The following is a 20,042-nucleotide window of genomic DNA, read 5'->3' on the forward strand; positions in this document are numbered from 1 at the left end:
CCAGATTGGAGAGGGTACAGGCTGGGCTGAGGGACAAGCCCCGGCCTTGCACGAATTTCGTGCACCGGGCTTCTAGTGTTGAATAAGAGTGATGAAAGCAGACATCCCTGTCTTGTTCCTGTTCTTAGGGAAAATGGTTTTAGTTTTTGCCCATTGAGTATGATGTTCACCATAGGTTTGTCATATATGGCCTTTATCATGTTGAAATATGCTCCCTCTATTCCCACTTTGCCAAGAGTTTTTATCAAAAACTAGAAGCCCAGTGCACGAAATTCGTGCACGGTGGGGAGTTGTCCCTCAGCCCAGCCTGTACCCTCTCCAATCTGGGACTCCTGGAGGGATGTACGACTGCCCGTTTAGGCCCGATCCTGGTGGGAAGTCGGATCCCTAAACGGGCAGTCGGACATCCCTCTCACAATCCAGGACTGCTGGCTCCCAACTGCTTGCCTGCCTGCCTTCCTGATTGCCCCTAACCGCTTCTGCCTGCCAGCCTGATCACCCCCTAACCACTCCGCTGCCAGCCTGGTTGATGCTTAACTGCTCCCCTGCCAGCCTGTTTGCCCCCAACTTCCCTCCTCTGCCAGCCTGGTCACCCCTAACTGCCCTCTCCTGCAGGGTTGATCACCTCCAACTGCCCTCCTCTGCCGGCCTGGTCACCCCTAACTGCCCTCTCCTGCAGGGTTGATCACCCCCACTGCCCTCTCTTGCAAGCCTGGTCCCTCTCAACTGCCCTCCCTTGCAGGCCGGGTGCCTCCCAACTGCCCTCCCCTGCTGGCCATCTTGTGTCCACATGGGGGCAGGATCTTTGACCACATGGGGGCAGCTATATTGTGTGTTGCAGTGATGATCAATCTGTATATTACTCTTTTATTAGATAGGATAGGGGCCTGGTGCACGGGTGGGGGCCAGCTGGTTTGCCCTGAAGGGTGTCCCGGATCAGGGTGGGGGTTCCCTTGGGGTGTGGGGCAGCCTGAGCGAGGGGCCTGTGGTGGTTTGCAGGCTGGCCACGCCCCTTGGCAACCCAAGGGGAGGCCCTGGTATCTGGAATTTATTTTCCTTCTACAATTGAAACTTTGTAGCCTGGAGCGGAGCCAAGCCTGGGGCTCCGGCAGCCATTTCTGTGGCAGTTAATTCACCTTCTACAATTGAAACTTTGTTGCCTTAAGCGGGTGAGCCCGGCCAGGGTGTGCGGAAAGCTTTGCTTCCCCTGTTGCCGCCAGCAACCCTGGCCTGCTCTCTCAAGCTCCATTCTGCTGCCATTTGTTTGAATTTGTTTACCTTCTATAATTGAAACTTTGTAGCTTGAGTGGAGGCTTAGGCCTGCAACGGCTATGGAAAGCTTGGCTTCCTCTGTTACCTGGGAAACCTTGCTCTCTTTGGCTGTAGCCATCTTGGATTGGGGTTAATTTGCATACTCGCCCTGATTGGCTGATGGGCGTGGCTTGGTTGGTGGGCGTGGTTTATGTAGCGGAGTGATGGTTAATTTGCATATTACCATTTTATTAGAGAGGATGGGTGTTGGATTTTGTTGAATGCTTTTTCTGCATCTATTGATATGGTCATGTGGTTTTTATCTTTCAATTTATTTATGTGATGAACCACATTTATTGATTTGCAAATATTGTATCAGCTTTTCATCCCTGGAATAAATCCCACTTTGTCATGGTGTATGATCTTTTTAATATATTGCTGGATCCGATTTGCTAATATTTTGTTGATGATTTTAGCATCTATGTTCATCAGGGTTATTGGCCTGTAATTCTCTTTCTTTACAGTGTCTTTATCTGGTTTTAGAATTAGGATAATTCTGGCCTGATAAAAAGAGCTTGGAAGTGTTCCTTTGTCTTGGATTTTTTGGAATAGTTTGAGAAGGATAGGTGTTAGTTCTTTGAATGTTTGGTAAAACATCCTTGTGAAGCCATCTAGACCAGGGCTTTTGTTTGCTGGGAGTTATTCAATTACTGCTTCAATTTCATCAATTATTATTGGTCTATTCAGGATTTCTGATTCTTCCTGATTCAGTTTTGGAAGATTGTATTTTTCTAGGAATTTGTCCATTTTATCCACATTGTTCAGCTTGGTGGCATATAGTTGCTCGTTGTATTTTATAACAATCCTTTGTACCTTTTTGGTGTCAGTTGTTACTTCACCCCTTTTGTTTCCAATAATATTTGTTTGGGTCATCTTTCTTTATTTCTTAATGAGTCTGGCTAAAGGTTCATCAATCTTATTTATCTTTTCAAAGAACCAGCTTTTTGTTTCATTGGGGTTGTTTGTGTGCGTGTGTGTGGGGGGGGGGGGGTGGGGAGGGTGGTTGCCTCTATGTCTTTTATTTCTGCCCTATTTTTTATTATTTCTTTCCTTCTACTTACTCTGGGCTTTTCTTGTTATTCTCCTTCTAATTCTTTAAGTTGTAGGGTTAAATAATTTATTATTAATTTTTCTTATTTTTTTGAGGTAGGCCTGTACTGCTATACACTTCCCTCTCAGGGCTGTTTTTGCTGTGTCCCAGAGATTTTGGGTTGTTTTGTATGCATTTTCATTTGTTTTCAGGAAGTTTTTTATTTCTTTCTTGATCTTATTAGTTACCCATACCTTGTTTAATAACATGCTATTTAGCCTCCATGTATTTGAGTGTTTTTGAGTTTTTTTTACTGTAGTTAATTTCTCATTTCATTCCACTGTGATCTGAGAAGATGCTTGATATGATTTCAATCTTCTTGAACTTGTAGAGACTTTTTTTGCCCTAACACATGGTCTATCTTTGAGAATGACCCATGTGCACTTGAGAAAAATTTAAATTCTACAGCTTTGGGGTGAAATGTTCTGTAAATGTCAATTAAGTCCATCTGATCCAGTGTGTCATTTAGAGTCACTGTTTCCTTGTTAATATTTTGTCTGGAAAATCTATCCAGTGAAGTCAGCAGAGTGTTAAAGTCCCCTACTATGACTGTATTGCTGTTGATCTCTCCCTTAAAGTCTTCCAGAAGTTTTTTTTATATATATTTAGGTGCTCCTATATTGAGGGCATACGTATTTACCAGGATTATATCCTCTTGTTGGATTGATCCCTTCAGTATTATGTAGTGACCTTTATTGTCTCTTGTGATGGCCTTCATTTTGAAGTCTATTTTGTCAGATATGAATATTGCTACCCCAGCTCTTGTGTTTGTTTGTTTCCATTTGCATGGAAAAAAAAAATTTCCATCCCTTCGTTCTCATCCTGTGTGAGCCTTTGTTCTGAGGTAGGTCTCTTTTAGACAGCATATATTTGGGTCGTGTTTTCATATCCATTCGCTTGCCGTGTGTCTTTTGTTTGAAGCATTTAAGATTATTATTGACTAGAGGCCTGCTGCATGAAATTCGTGCAATGGGGGGTGGGGTGGGGTGGGGAGGGACGGTCCCTCAGCCCAGCCTGCACCCTCTCCAATCTGGGATCCCTCTCACAATCCAGGACTGCTGGCTCCCAATTACTTGCCTGCCTACCTGCCTGATTGCCCCTAACCGCTTCTGCCTGCCAGCCTGATCACTCCCTAACCACTCCCCTGCCAGCCTGATCGACGCCTAACTGCTCCCCTGCTGGCCCAATTGCCTCCATCTGCCCTCCCCTGCCGGCCCAGTTGCCCCCAACTGCCCTCCCCTGCCAGCCTGGTTGCCCCTAACTGCCCTCCCATGCTGGCCTGATCACCCACAACTGCCCTCCCCTGCCGGCCATCTTGTGGTGGCCATCTTGTGACCACATAGGGGTGGCCATCTTGTGCAAGGGTGTGATGGTCAATTTGCATATTTCCTCTTTATTATATAGGATAGGTACTAATTTTATTGCCATTTTAATTCCTGATGCCTCTCTCTCTCTCCACATACACACACACACACACACACACATACACATACACACACACACACACACACACACACACACACACACATGTATATATATACACACATACATACACACACACTGAGTGGCCAGATTATTATGGCCACCCCATCAGTACTTCGTTGGGCCACCTTTTGCCTTCAATACTGCGGCGATTCTTCTAGGCATTGACTACACGAGATGTTGAAAGGTGATGCGAGGAATCTGACACCATGCCTGATGAATAGCACTGTCCAGTTCTGTGAGATTTGATGGTTGTGGAACCAGCTGCCTGATGGCTCTTTTAACTTCGTCCCTCATGTTCTTTAAAGTCTCGCTCATGTTCTTGAAACCACTCCTGCACAATACGAGCATGAGCACCGTGGCATGGTGCATTGTCTTGTTGGAAGAAGTCATCTCCATTGGGATACGCCATCAACATGATAGGATGAACTTGATCAGCAACACTACTTAGGTATGTTGTGCTATTCAGACGTTACGTTGTTCCACACGAATTAAAGGGCCCAAATCATGTCAGGAAAACATGCCCTAAACTCTAACACTGCCCCCACCAGCTTGAAGGGTTGTACTCATGCATGTGGGGTGCATGCTTTCATGCTGTTTCCATAAAATTCTCACTCTGCCATCTGCATGATGCAACTGGAAATGTGATTCATCGGACCACATGACTTTTTTCCAATGCTCGACTATACAATCCTTGTGATCCTGTGCGAATTGGAGACATTTTATCTTGGTAACTGCAGACAGCAAAGGTGTTCGAACAGACCTTCGGCGTCCATATTCCATACGATGCAGTATACGGCTAATTTGCCTACAAACGTCAGGTGGTCATAATAATGTGGCCACTCAGTATATATATTTTCCCTCATTACAGCAGTCCCTTTAGCATTTCTGGCATTTTGGTGGTGATAAATCCTTTAGCCTTTTGTTGTCAATATACTCAAAGACTGATAGCAGAAATTCAATTAGTGTCATTTACTGTCCACACCCAAGGACAAGTAAAGTTAGAAAATAAGCCTTATTTCAGACTGATTAAATTGGCAAATTGAAGTAAGTGAATATTCAGGGGAACTTAATTGTACTAGGCAGGAACCTATTCCTGGAGCATTAACTGTTTTTACTGATGGTTCATTAAAAAGGGAAATGACTTTATTAAAACAGGCCACAGAATCTCATCAGCTTTTACATCAGCCAGACAAAATATTGGAAAGCAAGCAAAAATTGTCCCCTTGCATGTTAAAACAAAAAAGGGGGGATAGTGGGAAAATATCCTGTAAGTAAACTACATCAAGCCTTAATTACTTTAAATTCTTTTCACTTAAAATTTTTTTTCACTTGTAATGCTGATGGCAAAACACCCATGGAATTACACTAGTGTCAAAATAAGCCAAAGGAAAATAGTCTCGTTAAATGAAAAAATCCCAAGTCTAGTTTATGGAAGAGTCCCTTTATTAACTTTTGGTCGAGCATATGCTTGTGTATTTCCAGAAAACTCCTCCAAGCCCGTGTGGAAACTTCAACAATGGATCCAAGAGAGAAACTGACCAGACTACTCCAACCCCAAATAGCAGTGGCCCAAGCAACACGCTGATGAGACAGAGAAGAAACAGTCCAGAGATGGGGGATGGTAAAGACGCCTTGCCATGCTAGCAGTCATCAGCTATGCGTTGGTGCAGGTTGCCCTGGACAAAGCCGAAGAAGGTTGGACCTGCATTGTCATTTCCCACTGTTTGTCCACCATCCAGAACTCAAATACCATTGCTGTCATGTCACAGGGGACAGTGATTGGGAAGGGGACACAAAGAACTGATGGCCCAGAAAGGAGCCTACTGCAAACTGGTTCCTTAGATGCCTGACAGCAATTTAAAAGGACATGGCCCTAGCTGGTTTGGCTCAGTGGATAGAGTGTCAGCTTGAGGACTGAAGGGTCCCAGGTTGGATTCCAGCCAAGGGCACATGCCAGGCTGCAAGCTCGATCCCCAGTAGGGGGCATGCAGGAGGCAGCCGATCAATGATTCTCTCTCATTGTTGATGTTTCTGTCTACCTCTTCCTCTCTCTTCCTCTCTGAAATCAATAAAAAAAATACATTTTTTAAAAAGGACATGAAAGAACTCAATCCTTTTCATTGAATTTAAAAATCTTAAAAGGACCCGAATGGCATACACATTTCTAAAGTTATTAAGAAAACAAAAAGGAGGCTAAGACCATCAAGTAGTTAACATATAAATGCAATAAGTCCGTCAGAAGGCTGATGGACTTTGATATTCAGCAAGGACTGAGAATCAGCATAATATTACCTGCTACTGGCTCAATGGCTGAAGGCAATCCCCTAACCTGATAATCCTTTATTGTTTACCAAACCTTACCATTGAAATGACTGTTTGCTTTGCTAAAGGGCAAATGTGTATTCTGGTAAATAAAAAGCTATGGGTCTGGAGATTCGAGGAGCCTTTCCACTAGAGAAGGGCCTCCACCTGGCTCCCCATGCCTTCTAAATTTATATTTCTTGTCTAGTATATCCATTTGTGCGCGGCCCCTTCTCCAGACCTTGAACCCTAGCTGCAGATGGATGCGGCAGTCACAGAGAGCTCCCAATCAATAACAAATACACTCCTAAAAAACCAATAGGTCAAAGAAGAAATCAAAACGGATATTAAAATGAGATGAATGAAAATGAAGGCACAATATACCAAAATTTATGGGATGCAGTGAAAGCAGTATGTAGAAGGAAATTTATAGCTGTAAATGTCTATTTAAAAAAGAAGGATCTCAAATCAATAACCAGCCTTCTGCCTTAAAACACTAGAAAAAGAAGACTGAACCTAAAGCAAACAGAAGTACATCAGTGTCCAATGAACTCTTAGCAAAATTCCACAAATTGAGTATTCTGGGCTAGAAGTCAAGGTTTTCCTTTTTGGGGCTCTGAAGGAGAATCTGTTCCTTGCCTCTCTCCTACCTTCCTGGCAATCCTTAGCATTTCTTGGTTTATAGAAGCAACACTACAATCTCTGTTTCTGAAATCATGTGTCTTTCTCTTCTCTGTGTCTTCACATGATCTATATACATAAAAAGCCAGTGACCAGAATGCCATAACGACCAGAACAACTGGTCACTATGACACCCACTGTGGCCAGTGGAACTGGCCAGACCAGGGGGTGAGACCAGGGGGTGGCACCAGCGGCCAACCTCCCGCAGCCCCTCCCCCCGGCCGGACCCGCCCTTGATTGCCCCCCAACCCCAATAGTGGGCAGGGCCAGCGGCCAACCTCCTGCAACCCCTCCCCCAGGCCAGCCCAACCCCCGATGGGCCCCCACCACCTCAATCGGCCCATGGCCCCTCCCCCCACTCAGCTCTGCCCCCAATCGGCCCCCACACACATCAATCGGGGTGGGGCTGGCTGGCCAACCTCCCACAGCCCCTCCCCATGGCCAGCCCTGCCCCCAATAGGTCGCCCTACCCCAATCGGGGGCAGGGCCCACTGGTCAATCGCCCTTGGCCCCTCCCCCCAGCCAGCACGGCCCTGATTGGGGCCCATTTGGGGCAAGCCAGCCAGCCAACCTCCTGCCATCTCCTCCTCCCAACAGGTCCGGCCCCAATCTGCCCTGATTGGGGCCAGGCCGGCCTGACCCCACCTGTGTACGAATTCATGCACTGGGCCTCTAATATTCTTATGAGAACATCAGTGATTGGATTTAGTACCCACATAACACAGTATGACCTCATCCTAATTTAACTAATTAAATCTGCAAAGGCCCTATTTTCACATAGGATCACATTCACAGGTACCAGGGTTAAAACTTCAAATAGCCGAAACCGGTTTCGGCCCTAGCTGGTTTGGCTCAGTGGATAGAGTGTCGGCCTGTGGACTCAAGGGTCCCAGGTTCGATTCCAGTCAAGGGCATGTACCTTGGTTGTGGGCATATCCCAGTAGGGGGTGTGCAGGAGGCAGCTGATCGATGTTTCTCTCTCATCGATGTTTCTAACTCTCTATCCCTCTCCCTTCCTCTCTGTAAAAAATCAATAAAATATATTAAATAAAAAAATAAAAAAACTTCAAACATCTTTAGAGGACAAAAATTCAACCCACAATAGAAGAAAATAAAATAAAGATAAGGGGAGAAAACAGATTAATTAAAATTTAAAAATTTAAAAATTAAATAAATAATAATACATTCAATGGGAAAAAAAAATAAGTAAGAGGAGAACACTGTTCATAGTTTGTACCCATTTAAAAACAGAAGCGGTTAAGCCAAGTACTGGGAGTAGACACTGGATTCCAGTCCAGCTCATCATGGGCAAGTTGCTTTATGTCTCAATTTCCTCATACTTCAAACACTGCCTGAAGACAACAGTGTCCAGCACATGGTAGATGACATGAAACACCATGACATAGTTTGCTAATATTATAGAGGTAAGGAATCTAAGGTGCTTGCAGAGACTTTTGAAGTTTGAAGAAGCAGAGCCAGGTGTCAATCCCAATTCTGTCTGACATACCACTGCATTTTCCTTCTATAGGTTTTTCTGCTCTCTATACCTGGTCTAAGAATGTGAAGAACAGTGGGCACTGGAGGAGTCAATGGTTAACCCTTCCCTTTAGCCTTCCATATTTCTGTGATATGCCTGTTGGGCATTTTTCTGGCTCCCAGGTTGATGTCCTTCAAGGTCAAGGAGCAGCCTGTGTCAGAAAATGTGCTTCCCTAACTTGACCTGAGGAGCAGAGAGGATCCAGTGGGTGAGCCCTTCTTTGTGACAATGGCAGCATTGGAATTTTCTCACTGAATTGCTAAAAGGAGACATGCTATTTGACCACCAAAAAGAAAAGAAGGAGAAGGAGAAGGAAGAGAACGAGGAAGAGGAGGGCAGGGCGGGGGAGGTGGGGAAAAGAAGAAGAACAAGGAAGAGAAAGTAGGAGAAAAGAGAAGGAAAGAGGGAAGGAGGGAGGGAGGGGAAGGGGAAGGGGAAGGGGAAGGGGAAGGGAAGGGAAGGGAAGGGAAGGGAAGGGAAGGGAAGGGAAGGGAAGGGAAGGGAAGGGAAGAAAGAGGGAGAGAGGGAGGGAGGGAGGGTGGAAGGAAGGAAGGAAGGAAGGAAGGAAGGAAGGAAGGAAGGAAGGAAGGAAAAGATGTAGTCCAGAGGGTAACTCACTGGGAAATTACTGCAGTGCAATGGGAGATGGGTACCAGAGGGGAGCAACAATTATTTTTTAATAGAATGAGAATTAATGAAATAGAGAATAGAAAAATAGAGAAAACAGTCAAAACCAAAAACTGATTCTTTCAGAAGATCAACAAAATTGACAAGCCTTTAGCTAGAAAGACTAAGAACAAAGAGAGAAGATTCAAATTATTAGAATCAGAAATGAAAGCAGGATTATTATTACTTGTCTTATGAAATAAGGGTTATAAAGGAATATTGTGAACAACTGTATGCCAACAAATTAGATAACTTAGAAGAAATGGGCAGTCCATAATTCCTAAGACACACACTACCAAAAATGACTCAAGAAGAAATAGACAATCTGAATCAACCCATAACAAGTAAAGACATTGAATTAGTAATCAGAAAAACATCCCAAAAGAAAAGCCCAAGTTTAGATGGCTTCATCAATGAATTCTATCAAAAACTTATTAAGAAGAATGCTAATTTTTAATAAAGCCTTCAGAAAAACAGAAAAGAAGAGAATACTTCTCACTCTATCAGGCCAGTATACCAGACAAAGACATCACAAGAAAACTACGGAGCAATATTTTTTAAAAATATGAACATTAAATTACTCAACAAAAGAGTAGAAAGCCAAATTCATCAACATATAAAATAATTCCATGCCCTAACCAAGTGGGATTTGTCCAGGAATGCAAATTTGGTTTGACATCCAAAAATCAAATCATATAATACACCGACCATGTCAAAAAACCATGTCATCTCATTAGACACAGAAAAAAACATTTTATAAAATCTTTGCATGATAAAAACACTCAATAGGCTTGGAATTAGAGGGCAACTGACAAAGGGCAACTATAAAAACTCAACAGCTAACATCGTACTTAATGGTTAAAGACTGGAAGCTTGCCCCCTACTAAGATCAGGAACAAGACAAAGATTCCATTAATATGAAATGTTCACAATAAGCAAGTTTATAAAAACAGAAAATTAGATTAGTGGTTGCTTAGGCATGGAGGACATGGGGAGATGCAAAGTGATAACTAAAAGGTTCAGGTTTCCTTTTTCAGGTAATAAAAATGTTCTAAAATTGATTGTGGTGATGACTGCACATATCTGTGAAATGTATCTCAATACAGTTGGTTTGTGTTTTTTTAATGTAGTATACCACTAAAATAAGAATTAGAGAGGATATGCCTTTGGCATTCATGGAAACCTAAACGAGAGGTTTCAGGAAAGTGGTGAAGCAACAGGAAAGTGGATAGACTGCCAGTGTACACCAGGCAACTGCTCGAACAGCAAAAACCCACAAACCACCCACCATCCTTCAAAGAGAATGAATAAATTGTGCCCTATTCCCAAAATGGCCTAATGTACAGCAATGAATCTTACAAATGTAATGCAGGCGTCCTCAAACTACGGCCCGCGGGCCACATGCGGGTGTTTTTGCCGTTTTGTTTTTTTACTTCAAAATAAGATATGTGCAGTGTGCATAGGAATTTGTTCATAGTTTTTTTTAAACTATAGTCCGGCCCTCCAACGGTCTGAGGGACAGTGAACTGGCCCCCTGTTTAAAAAGTTTGAGGACCCCTGATGTAATGTATAGTGAGAAAAGCTAGTCCCAGAAGATTAAATATACTACATCATTTCAATTAAGCTCAGAAACAAACAAAACTAATGTATTATTTGTGTATTCATATATATGTGATAAAACTTTACCCCCCCCCCAAAAAAAAAGCTGGGTTACAACAAACACAAAATTGAGAAAGGTGGTTATCTCTATAAGGAGTCTTCTATGGGTGATGCAAGAAGACGAGGAAGAACAGTTGAAAGATGCCATGGCAGTGATAATATTCTCTTTCTTGGATCAGGTGGGGTGTTCACAGGTATTCTCTATTTCATTATGCTTTGTTATTATCTCTATGAATATAGTATATGCTTATATATATTTCCTTTATAGCCAATAAACTGATAAAATAATCAAGGAAAAATCTTAAAATGAATGAGGGAGTGGAAACACAAAAATGCAGATGATTTTTTTCTGGAAAACTAAAGAAAGGAAGGGGGGAAACAGTACAACAGCTACTGGGAGACACAAGCTAATGGGAGAGATTTTAGAATGAAGGTAAATCAGATGGCTTTATAGGCTGAAGGGAGAGGGAAAGACTAGGGGTGAAGAGAAGAGATAACCAATAATGGCTCCTGAACAGGCAGAGGGGAAGGGGTAGAAGTCAAGAACACTGGCAGCCCTAATCGTTTTGGCTCAGTGGATAGAGCGTGGGCCTGCGGACTGAAGGGTCGCGGGTTTGATTCCGATCAGGGGCATGTACCCTGGTTGCGGGCACATCCCCAGTGGGGGGTGTGCAGGAGGCAGCTGGTCATTGTTTCTCTCTCATCGATGTTTCTGGCTCACTATCCCTTTCCCTTCCTCTCTGTAAAAAATCAATAAAACATATTTAAAAAAAAAGAACACTGGCAGAAGAGATGAGTTTAAAAAGAAGGTAGGCCTGTCCTGAGACTAGAGATAAGGAAGTGAAAATAGTTTGAATATCTAAGTAAGATTTTGGGAGAAGGTAGGTAGAGACAGGCAGCAAGTTGAAGAAAATCATTCACAATGGTGTTAATTTTCTCACAGTAAGAATTGAGGTCATCCTATATAATAAAAGAGTAATATGCAAATTGACCATCACTACAACACACAAGATGGCTGCCCCTATGTGGTCAAAGATCCTGCCCCCATGTGGACACAAGATGGCCACCACAAGATGGCCAGCAGGGGAGGGTAGTTGGGAGGGGCCAGGCCTGCAAGGGAGGGCAGTTAGGGCGATCAGGCCAGCATGGGAGGGCAGTTGGGAGGGACCAGACCTGCAAGGGAGGGAAGTTAGGGCGATCAAGCCTGCAGGGGAGGGCAGTTAGGGGTGACCAGACTGGCAGAGGAGGGAAGTTGTGGGCGACCGGGCCTGCAGGGAAGGGCAGTTGGGGGGGACCCAGGCCTGCAGGGGAGAGCAGTTGGGGGGACCAGGCCTGCAGGGGAGGGCAGTTGGGGGGGACCAGGCCTGCAGGGGAGGGCAGTTAGGGGTGACCAGGCCTGCAGAGGAGGGCAATTAGGGGTGACCAGGCCTGCAGGGGAGGGCAATTAGGGGCAATCATGCTGGCAGGGGAGCAGTTAGGCATCAATCAGGCTGGCAGGGGAGTGGTTGGGGGTGATCAGGCTGGCAGGCAGAAGCGGTTAGGGGCAATCAGGAAGGCAGGCAAGTGAGCAGTTGGGAGTCAGCAGTCCTGGATAGTGAGAGGGATGTCCGACTGCCCGTTTAGGCCTGATCGGGCAGTCAGACATCCCTCGAGGGATTCCAGATTGGAGAGGGTGCAGGCTGGGCTGAGGGACACACACCCCCGTGCACGAATTTCGTGCACTGGGCCTCTAGTTTGTTGATAATAAGGAAGGCAGGGATTGAGCATAGGGCTGGCTGCAAGTGGTGTTGGTTTGTAAAGAGTCACAGAAGTTGACAAGAAACAAGTAAAAGGCATTTGCAGAGAATTAGAAATAAGAAATTGCTAGCAATGCCAAACACATGATTGCCTGATTTTCCCCAGCAATTCTGCCTCTCTAATATAGGAGCAGAGAAGGCAGTTTGCAGCACTGTTGCTGGCACAGCAGGATGGGAACACAGGAATCCAGGAGCAGGTAAAAGAGAAACTGGACCAAAGATGTTAATTTTGGTTATCTTTAAACTGCAAGAATGTATTTTTATTTCTAAAAATTAATAACTAGATGCAGAAAAAGCAAACAATGAAGGAAGTGTACAAATATGCTAACAACACTCACCCTAAAAGAGGTAGGAATAACAGTAAATTCCCCCCTTTGGTCTTTATTTTCAAATTTCGGTTATGGCGTTACATTTGCTTTTATAATAGTAATTTTTACAAAAACAACTTTAAATGTATCTAATGCCCAATGCAGAGTAATTTTTCATTTTTGGAGGGACTGAGGCTTCAAAAACTGCTACATTCTAAAAGCACAGATTTCACAATTGCTGCTGTTTTTTAGTCTTATTTGCTATGTTAGTTGCATCACTCCCTGCTTTCCCCTCTGTTTTATCTCATCAACCTTTGATCTGTTCATATTTTCTCCTTTAACTTAGTTTAAGAAAAATAAGTCCCCAGACATACCAGAATTTCACTTGGCAATAATTCCAATCCTATAGACGAAAATAATATTGCCCACATTTGACACTTCCTTGATACCTATGCTATGGTATCAGTAAAGAGGAATATATCACTGGGCTATCTCCATCCTTGCAAAGGAGAAGAAAATGTATGTCAGGTAAACAAGCATTTAAAATCTAGTTCTCACCCCCATAGCCTATCACCCAGTTACTTATGTACCAACTAAGCTGTGTTGCTGTTAGCACTACCACTGGCCTCTGACACTCTGGACACTGAGGAGGCTAGAAAGTCAACTCTCTATTGAGAAGACAACTTCACGGGGAACCAGGCACAAAAGAGCCGACCCCCCAGTTCTTTTTTAGGGCCCTCTCCACCTTTGGTCTGAACAAGGTTAGTCACTGTCAAAGGACTATAGTAAGTCTCAAGCAGCCCCATACTCTTCTTTGGAGGAGTACTTCAGACTGTTTTCCTATGCTCAAACTCTGGGATAAAATCCAAACTCCTGGCCTAAAAAACAGGGCCTTCTACAATCACTTTTCCAGCCTTGTCAAGCCCTTCATTATCTCCCCTCACCCCCCCCACCCCCCAGCCCCCCTGCCCATCCCCCCACCCCCTGCCCCATGCACGTTACCATTCCCATCCTCTGGGCTTTTGCACATGCTGGTCTCTGCCTGTGCCTCCATTCTACTTGTGCCTAGCCAATGCCTGTTCTTCCTTTAAGACCTCACGCAGGCACAATCTTCTTTTGAAGCTCTTTTTGCATCCCTTCCTCCCAGGGAACACTAACCAATCATTCTTGCCTGTGGGTACTGTACAGTGTAGACACACCTCTCTCTAGCAGCTATAACTGCCAGCTCCAAGAGCATGGGGCTGACCTCCATTCATTTTTGCCATCCCCCTGCGGGGCCCAGCACCAGGCAAACAGAAGGTGCTCTATAATGTCTGTGGAATGAAGGCTGAATGACCCAGGATCACTGCTGAAGAGGCCTATGAAGAGGAAAAAGTGAGGGAGGAATCATACTATAAATAATTCATTCGAGAACAATTATGGTGCATCTATTACACACTATAGAGCATATTTTTTAAGTGATGCTGGTCTCCACTCTTAAGAAACACAGAGTTGCAAAGAAAAGCTATATGTATTCAGAAAAGTATCAAGTATCAAGTAAGTTTGGAAGAAAATACATATTTGAGAAAGTCAGACAGGCCTAGCAAGGACTCAATCCCAGATCTGCCTCTTACTAGCTGTAGGACCCTGGGCAAGTTACTTACTTTCTCTCTGCCTCAGCTTCCCCATCAGTAAATATGATTAACTCTAACTCATATTCTACTACTGCTGCTTCCTTCCCTCTGCTTCCAGCTATTCTGGATTTCTTCCTGTTCATCAGTCAGGTCACTCCTGACTTAGGATCTTGACACCTCTGGTTCCTAGAACACTTCCCCCAAGTCTCAGTCACACAGGTTTCTATTCAAATGTCACCTCCTCAGAGAAGAATTCCCTTAGCATCTACTTAAATAGTATCGCCCCATCCCATGTCATTCCTAATGCCCCTAACCTGATTTATTTACTTCATAGTGCTTATCAGTACAGTAATAACAGTATAGCAGTCTCCTCTTATCCACTGAGGATGCATTCCAAGATCATCAGTGGATGCCTGAAACCTCAGATAGTACTGAACCCTATCTGTTATGTTTTTCCTATATATATGATAAAGTTTAATTTTTAAATTAGGCACAGTAAGAGATTAACAACAATAATAATAAAGTAAAACAATTATAACAATCCTATATAATAAAGAGGTAATATGCAAATTGACCACCACAACCTCACACAAGGTGGCCACACCCATGTGGTCACAAGATGGCTGCCACAAGATGGCAGGCAGGGGAGGGCAGTTGGGGGTGACCGGGCCGGCAGGGGAGGGCAGTTGGGGGTTACCGGGCCGGCAGGGGAGGGAGGACAGTTGTGGGGGACCAGGCCGCCAGGAGAGGACCAGGCCTGCAGGGGAGGGCAGTTGGGGGCGACTGGGCCTGCAGGGGAGGGTAGTTGGGGGCGACTGGGCCGGCAGGGGAGGGCAGTTGGGGGCAACCAGGCCAGCAGGGGAGGGCAGTTGGGGGCAACCAGGCCGGCAGGGGAGGGCATTTGGGGGTGACTGGGCCTGCAGGGGAGGGCAGTTGGGGGCAATCAGGCTGGCAGGAGAGCAGTTAGGCATCAATCAGGCTGACAGGGGAGTGGTTAGGGGGTGATCAGGCTGGCAGGCAGAAGCTGTTAGGGGCAATCAGGAAGGCAGGCAAGTGAGCGGTTGGGAGCCAGCAGTCCCGGATTGTGAGAGGGATGTCTGAACACTGGTTTAACCCCAGGAGTTGAACTGTGATGAATTTCATGCACCAGGCTTCTAGTCTTATATAATAAAAGCCTAATATGCAAATCGACTGAACAACTGGTCGCTATGATGTGCACTGACCACCAGGGGGCAGACACTCAATGCAGCAGCTGCCCCTAGTCCGCAGACCCAAGGCCAGCCAAGGCAGGTGCCAGCAGGGCTCTCCCCACCCCCTGATTGCCCCACAGATCGGCCCTGATAGCCGGCCAGGCCTAGGGACCCTACCCGTGCACGAATTTCATGCACTGGGCCTCTAGTATAAGTTAAAATAAAAGTTATGTGAATGGTCTCACTCTCTCTCAAAATACCGTATAGGCCCAGCTGGTGTGGTTCAGTGGTTGAGCAGTGATTCATGAACCAAGAGGTCACAGTTCAACTCCTGGTCAGGCACATGCCCAGGTTGAGAGTTCAATCCCCAGTAGAAGGCAGCCAATCGATGATGTTTCCCTGTCATCAATGTTTTTATCTCTCTATTCCTCTCCCTTCTTCTCTCTCTAAAAATCAATAAAAATACATTTTAAAAATTCATTTAAAAAAAGAATACAAAATACCTTATTGTACTGTATTCAACTCTTCACTTAAAAACGAAGCACTTTACAGCTCCTCTTTTGCATATCAGAATTTCCAGCATCACTACTTTTATGCTTTGAGTTCATTATTAAGTAAAACTAGCAGCCCGGTGCACAAATTTTGTTTGGGGGAGGGGGGTTGTCCCTCAGCCCAGCCTGCACCCTCTCCAATCTGGGACCCCTTGGGGGATGTCCAACTGCCTGTTTAGGCCCGATCCCACCAGCAGTCAGACATCCCTCTCACAATCCAGGACTGCTGGCTCCTAACAGCTCGCCAGCCTGCCTGCCTGATTTCCCCTAACCACTTCTGCCTGCCAGCCTGATTGCCCCCTAACCGCTCCCCAGCCAGCCTAATTGACGCCTAACTGCTCCCCTGCCGGCCTAATCGACCCCAACTGCGCACTGCCCCTCCCCCCCCTGATGGACTGATCCCCCCCACTGCCCTCCCCTGCTGGCCCAATTACCCCCAACTGCCCACCCCTGCAGGCCTGGTTGCCCTCAGCTTCCCTTCCTTGCAGGCCTGGTCACCTCCAACTGCTCTCCCCTGCAGGCCTGGTCGCCCCCAGCTGCCCTCCCATGCAGGCCTGGTTGCTCTCAGCTGCCCTCCCCTGCAGGCCTGATTGCCCCCAACTGCCCTCCCCTGCCAGCCTGATCACCCACAACTGCCCTCCCCTGCTGGCCTGTTCACCCCCAACTGCCCTCCCCTGCAGGTCTGATCGCCCACAACTGCCCTCCCCTACTGGCCATCTTGTGACGGCCATCATATGGTGGCCATCTTGTAATGATGTCACGCATGACGCCACCTAGGCTTTTATTATATAGGATAAGGGTTACTTGAACACAAGTGCCAATAACCAAGATAGCTACTGACAAATGAGTAGCAAATACAGCATGGAGAGGCTGGGTAAAGAGATGATTCACATCCCAGTAGAGGGAGCAGGATGATTTATGATTTCACCACACTACTCAGAATGGCTTACAATTTAAAACTTATGAATTATTTCTGGAATTTTTCCATTTAATGTTTTTGGACCACAGGTAACTGAAACTGTGGAAAGTAAAACTGTGGATAAGGTGGGGCTATTATATTTGCTTATTCTTTTTCTTTTCTGTATCTCCTACTAAGATATAAATTCCTGAGGGCAGGGTCTTGGTCCTAGCTGGATCCCCAGTGCCTAAAATTCCTGGCACATAATAGATACTAAAAAAAAATTGGTTGACTAAATGGTGACAACATGAAAATATTACCTACATCAAAAGGTTTTGTGAAGGTTAAATGAGAAAGAGTGTACATAGAGGAAAAGAACGTGTTTAACAGTGCCTAGCACACATTAAGCTCAGTTATATTGGCTAATACTATTATCAAAGGAATCCAGAAGAGGGTGAGGTCAACATGGGCAGAGGCAGTTACAGAAAGTTTCAAGGAAGAGACAGGTCTTAAGCTTGATCTGGAAGGATAAAGATTTTTCTGATGGGTACAGAGGTGGGGGCACGAAGGAGGTTGGAAGGCTGTCCTACTCTGTACAAGCCACCCCTCCCCCACATGTGTTCTCCTCACACCTCCATTTAATACCAAGTCATCATACTAAGAATCTTCTATTGACCAGACTACCCACCCATCCATCAATCCATTCTTTCATTTCTACCACCAAAACCAAGACAAATTTCACAATAGGACATACAATAATGTTTAATTAATTTCAGGATAGACCAGCAAACCAGGCTTATTTCTATCCTAAAGAAAGACTTGTGTCAGACAGCCTGACTTGTGAGGGGAAAAGAAAAAAAGAAGCCAGAATGTCCACTCAGAGGGAAACAATAACACACTATAAGGCAGCTATACTATGTAGAGGTTAAACTGAATACAACAGACACTTATGTACTAATGTGAAACCATCTCCAAAATATATTGTTATATTGGGGGGGGGGGGCGGAGGGGGCTTGGAGAATACACACTATGTGATCTCATTTATGTAAAACAAACAAAAATTTTAAAACCACACATATAAAACGTAAATATTTCTCTGGACATACATATATACATTAATATGTATTTAACCACCGTATTTTCAGCTCTTCAACACTGCCTGAAACTTGGTAGTTTTCAATAAATATTTGATGAATGAATGAAAACATATGTACATGAATACAAAAGAATTAGAAAATTGATCTGCTTTCCATGCTAAATATTTCTGTACTGTCTCCATTTTAAGAGGCTGTGTTAATGCATTACTTGTATAATTAAAATAATTAAAAATAGTTCTTAAAAATGTTGCAGGACCTCGATAGACCACAAAGGTATATATATATATGCACCAACTCCGAATAACTTCTCAAAAAATATATTGTGAATAACATTAAGTTAATATAATATTATATTAACTTAATCGTCTTGAGTAATTAGGGCTCTTAAGCAGCAACTCGACGCTCACTTTACCTCTCCAGCATAAGGCGAACAGAAAAGTGCTGGGTTTTAAATTGTTCCTAAAAACCCGTTAATGCAATGGCCTGCCCTTTCTAAGGAGTGCTCTCCTTACAAACCAAGACTCCTCCGGGGGTGGGGCTCTCGCGCACCGCCTTCTCAGGAGCAGAGGAAGGAGCGCAGGGGAGCAGGTGGACGTGGAGCGGCCACGGGGGAAGCGCACCCACACAGCGCAGGGGGCGGCAAACTTACCTTCCTGCTGGCCCCTTCTTTAGCTGTCATCTGTCTCTCCAGTTCAGGCATCATCTCCCGGAGAAACCTGTGTCTTCTGCGATCCGGTCCGGAGCCCAAAGATCACCTAGTTAGCGAAAAAGAAGCGCGGTGTTAAAACCCAGGGGGCCGGGTGTGGGTGGCATCTCTGCGGTTCGGCTCTAACAAGAGGCGGGCTCTGGGAACCGGACCCAGCACTTCGGACGCGGGGATCCGCTGCCCTCACCCCACCGACTATTTCAAAGTTGCGCGTCACCGCACCCCCGGCCCTTGGGGGCGCGGGCATGAAAGCGAGAGGGGAAGGTGGGTCTCGGACCCGCACCCTCCAACCCGGAGGCCGGCCTGCCGACGCCTCAGGGTCCTCGGTCGAGCCCCTCTAGGGGTCTCCCGGGTCTCCGCTACCTCAGGGCTGGGGCGCTTAGGCTCAGTCTTCAGCTCCAACACGTGCAGGGGAGGCAGGGAATGCGGGCGAGCCGCGCAGACCCGGGCGGAGACGGAGACCCCAGGGATCGCCCACCGAGGCGGCGGAGGGGAGGTGCTGCAGGCGCCCGCGTGAGGTCCGCTCTCCAGCCCCGCGTCTGAGCCGGACTCGGGAGTGAACTCCGCACCCAGAAAATCGATCCGAGACGCGCCAGAGCGTCCCGTCGATCTCCAACGGGTGACAGGCTCCGGGACGGGGGCCGGAGCGCCCGAGCCCGGGCCCCCGGGGAGGGAGGGAGGGAGGGAGGGAGGGGGCCCTGGGCGGGAGAACCGACTGTCCATCACAGACCACGCCCTCCCAGCCCACCTCCCCCTACAGCTCCGCCCAGGAGCGCGGGACCCGTGTTCCACACGCTGAAAACTTGGCCACGCCCCAGGAGATGCTATTGGCTGCAAGGCCGTGGGAAGCCACTACCATCAACCAATTGAAACGCACATCCAGCCCCGCGGAGGCGGAGGAACACCTCAGTAGCCAATAGGGAAGAAAAGTAGCGAAGCGCTTCCTGAGTGCCGGGGCCGACTGAAGATGGCGGCCAGCGAAAGCGGCTGGTGGTTGTGCGAGCTGCTGAGGTGAGGCGTCTGTGCGGGCTCACAAGTTTCTGGGTCGCGGTAGTGTTGTCCGCCCAGGCAGCTGAGGTTTGCAGGGAAGGGCTTTCTTTGTCACGAATGTACGGTGTTTTCTTAAGTCCAGTGAGCGGCTCTGTCGCTTTGG

The 20,042-nt window shown here is 46.1% G+C and overlaps 2 protein-coding genes across 2 annotated transcripts in view; one reads left to right on the forward strand and one right to left on the reverse strand.

Moving 5' to 3' along the window:
- Positions 1 to 19,548, reverse strand: part of ATP7B (ATPase copper transporting beta) — a 96,629-nt gene extending 77,081 nt beyond the window's left edge. The window contains exons 1-2 of the mRNA XM_079779068.1: positions 19,253 to 19,548; positions 18,833 to 18,938 (exon numbers count right to left, since the gene is read on the reverse strand). Coding sequence (XP_079635194.1) covers positions 18,833 to 18,886 — 54 coding nt within the window. The 5' untranslated portion in view covers positions 18,887 to 18,938; positions 19,253 to 19,548. The remainder of the gene's footprint in view (positions 1 to 18,832; positions 18,939 to 19,252) is intronic.
- A 278-nt stretch (positions 19,549 to 19,826) lies between these two features.
- Positions 19,827 to 20,042, forward strand: part of ALG11 (ALG11 alpha-1,2-mannosyltransferase) — a 29,624-nt gene continuing 29,408 nt past the window's right edge. Inside the window, exon 1 of the mRNA XM_079778650.1 lies at positions 19,827 to 19,900. Coding sequence (XP_079634776.1) covers positions 19,857 to 19,900 — 44 coding nt within the window. The 5' untranslated portion in view covers positions 19,827 to 19,856. The remainder of the gene's footprint in view (positions 19,901 to 20,042) is intronic.

Source organism: Cnephaeus nilssonii (assembly GCF_951640355.1).
Source record: "Cnephaeus nilssonii genome assembly, chromosome: 8".
NCBI classification, from domain to species: Eukaryota; Metazoa; Chordata; class Mammalia; order Chiroptera; family Vespertilionidae; genus Cnephaeus; species Cnephaeus nilssonii.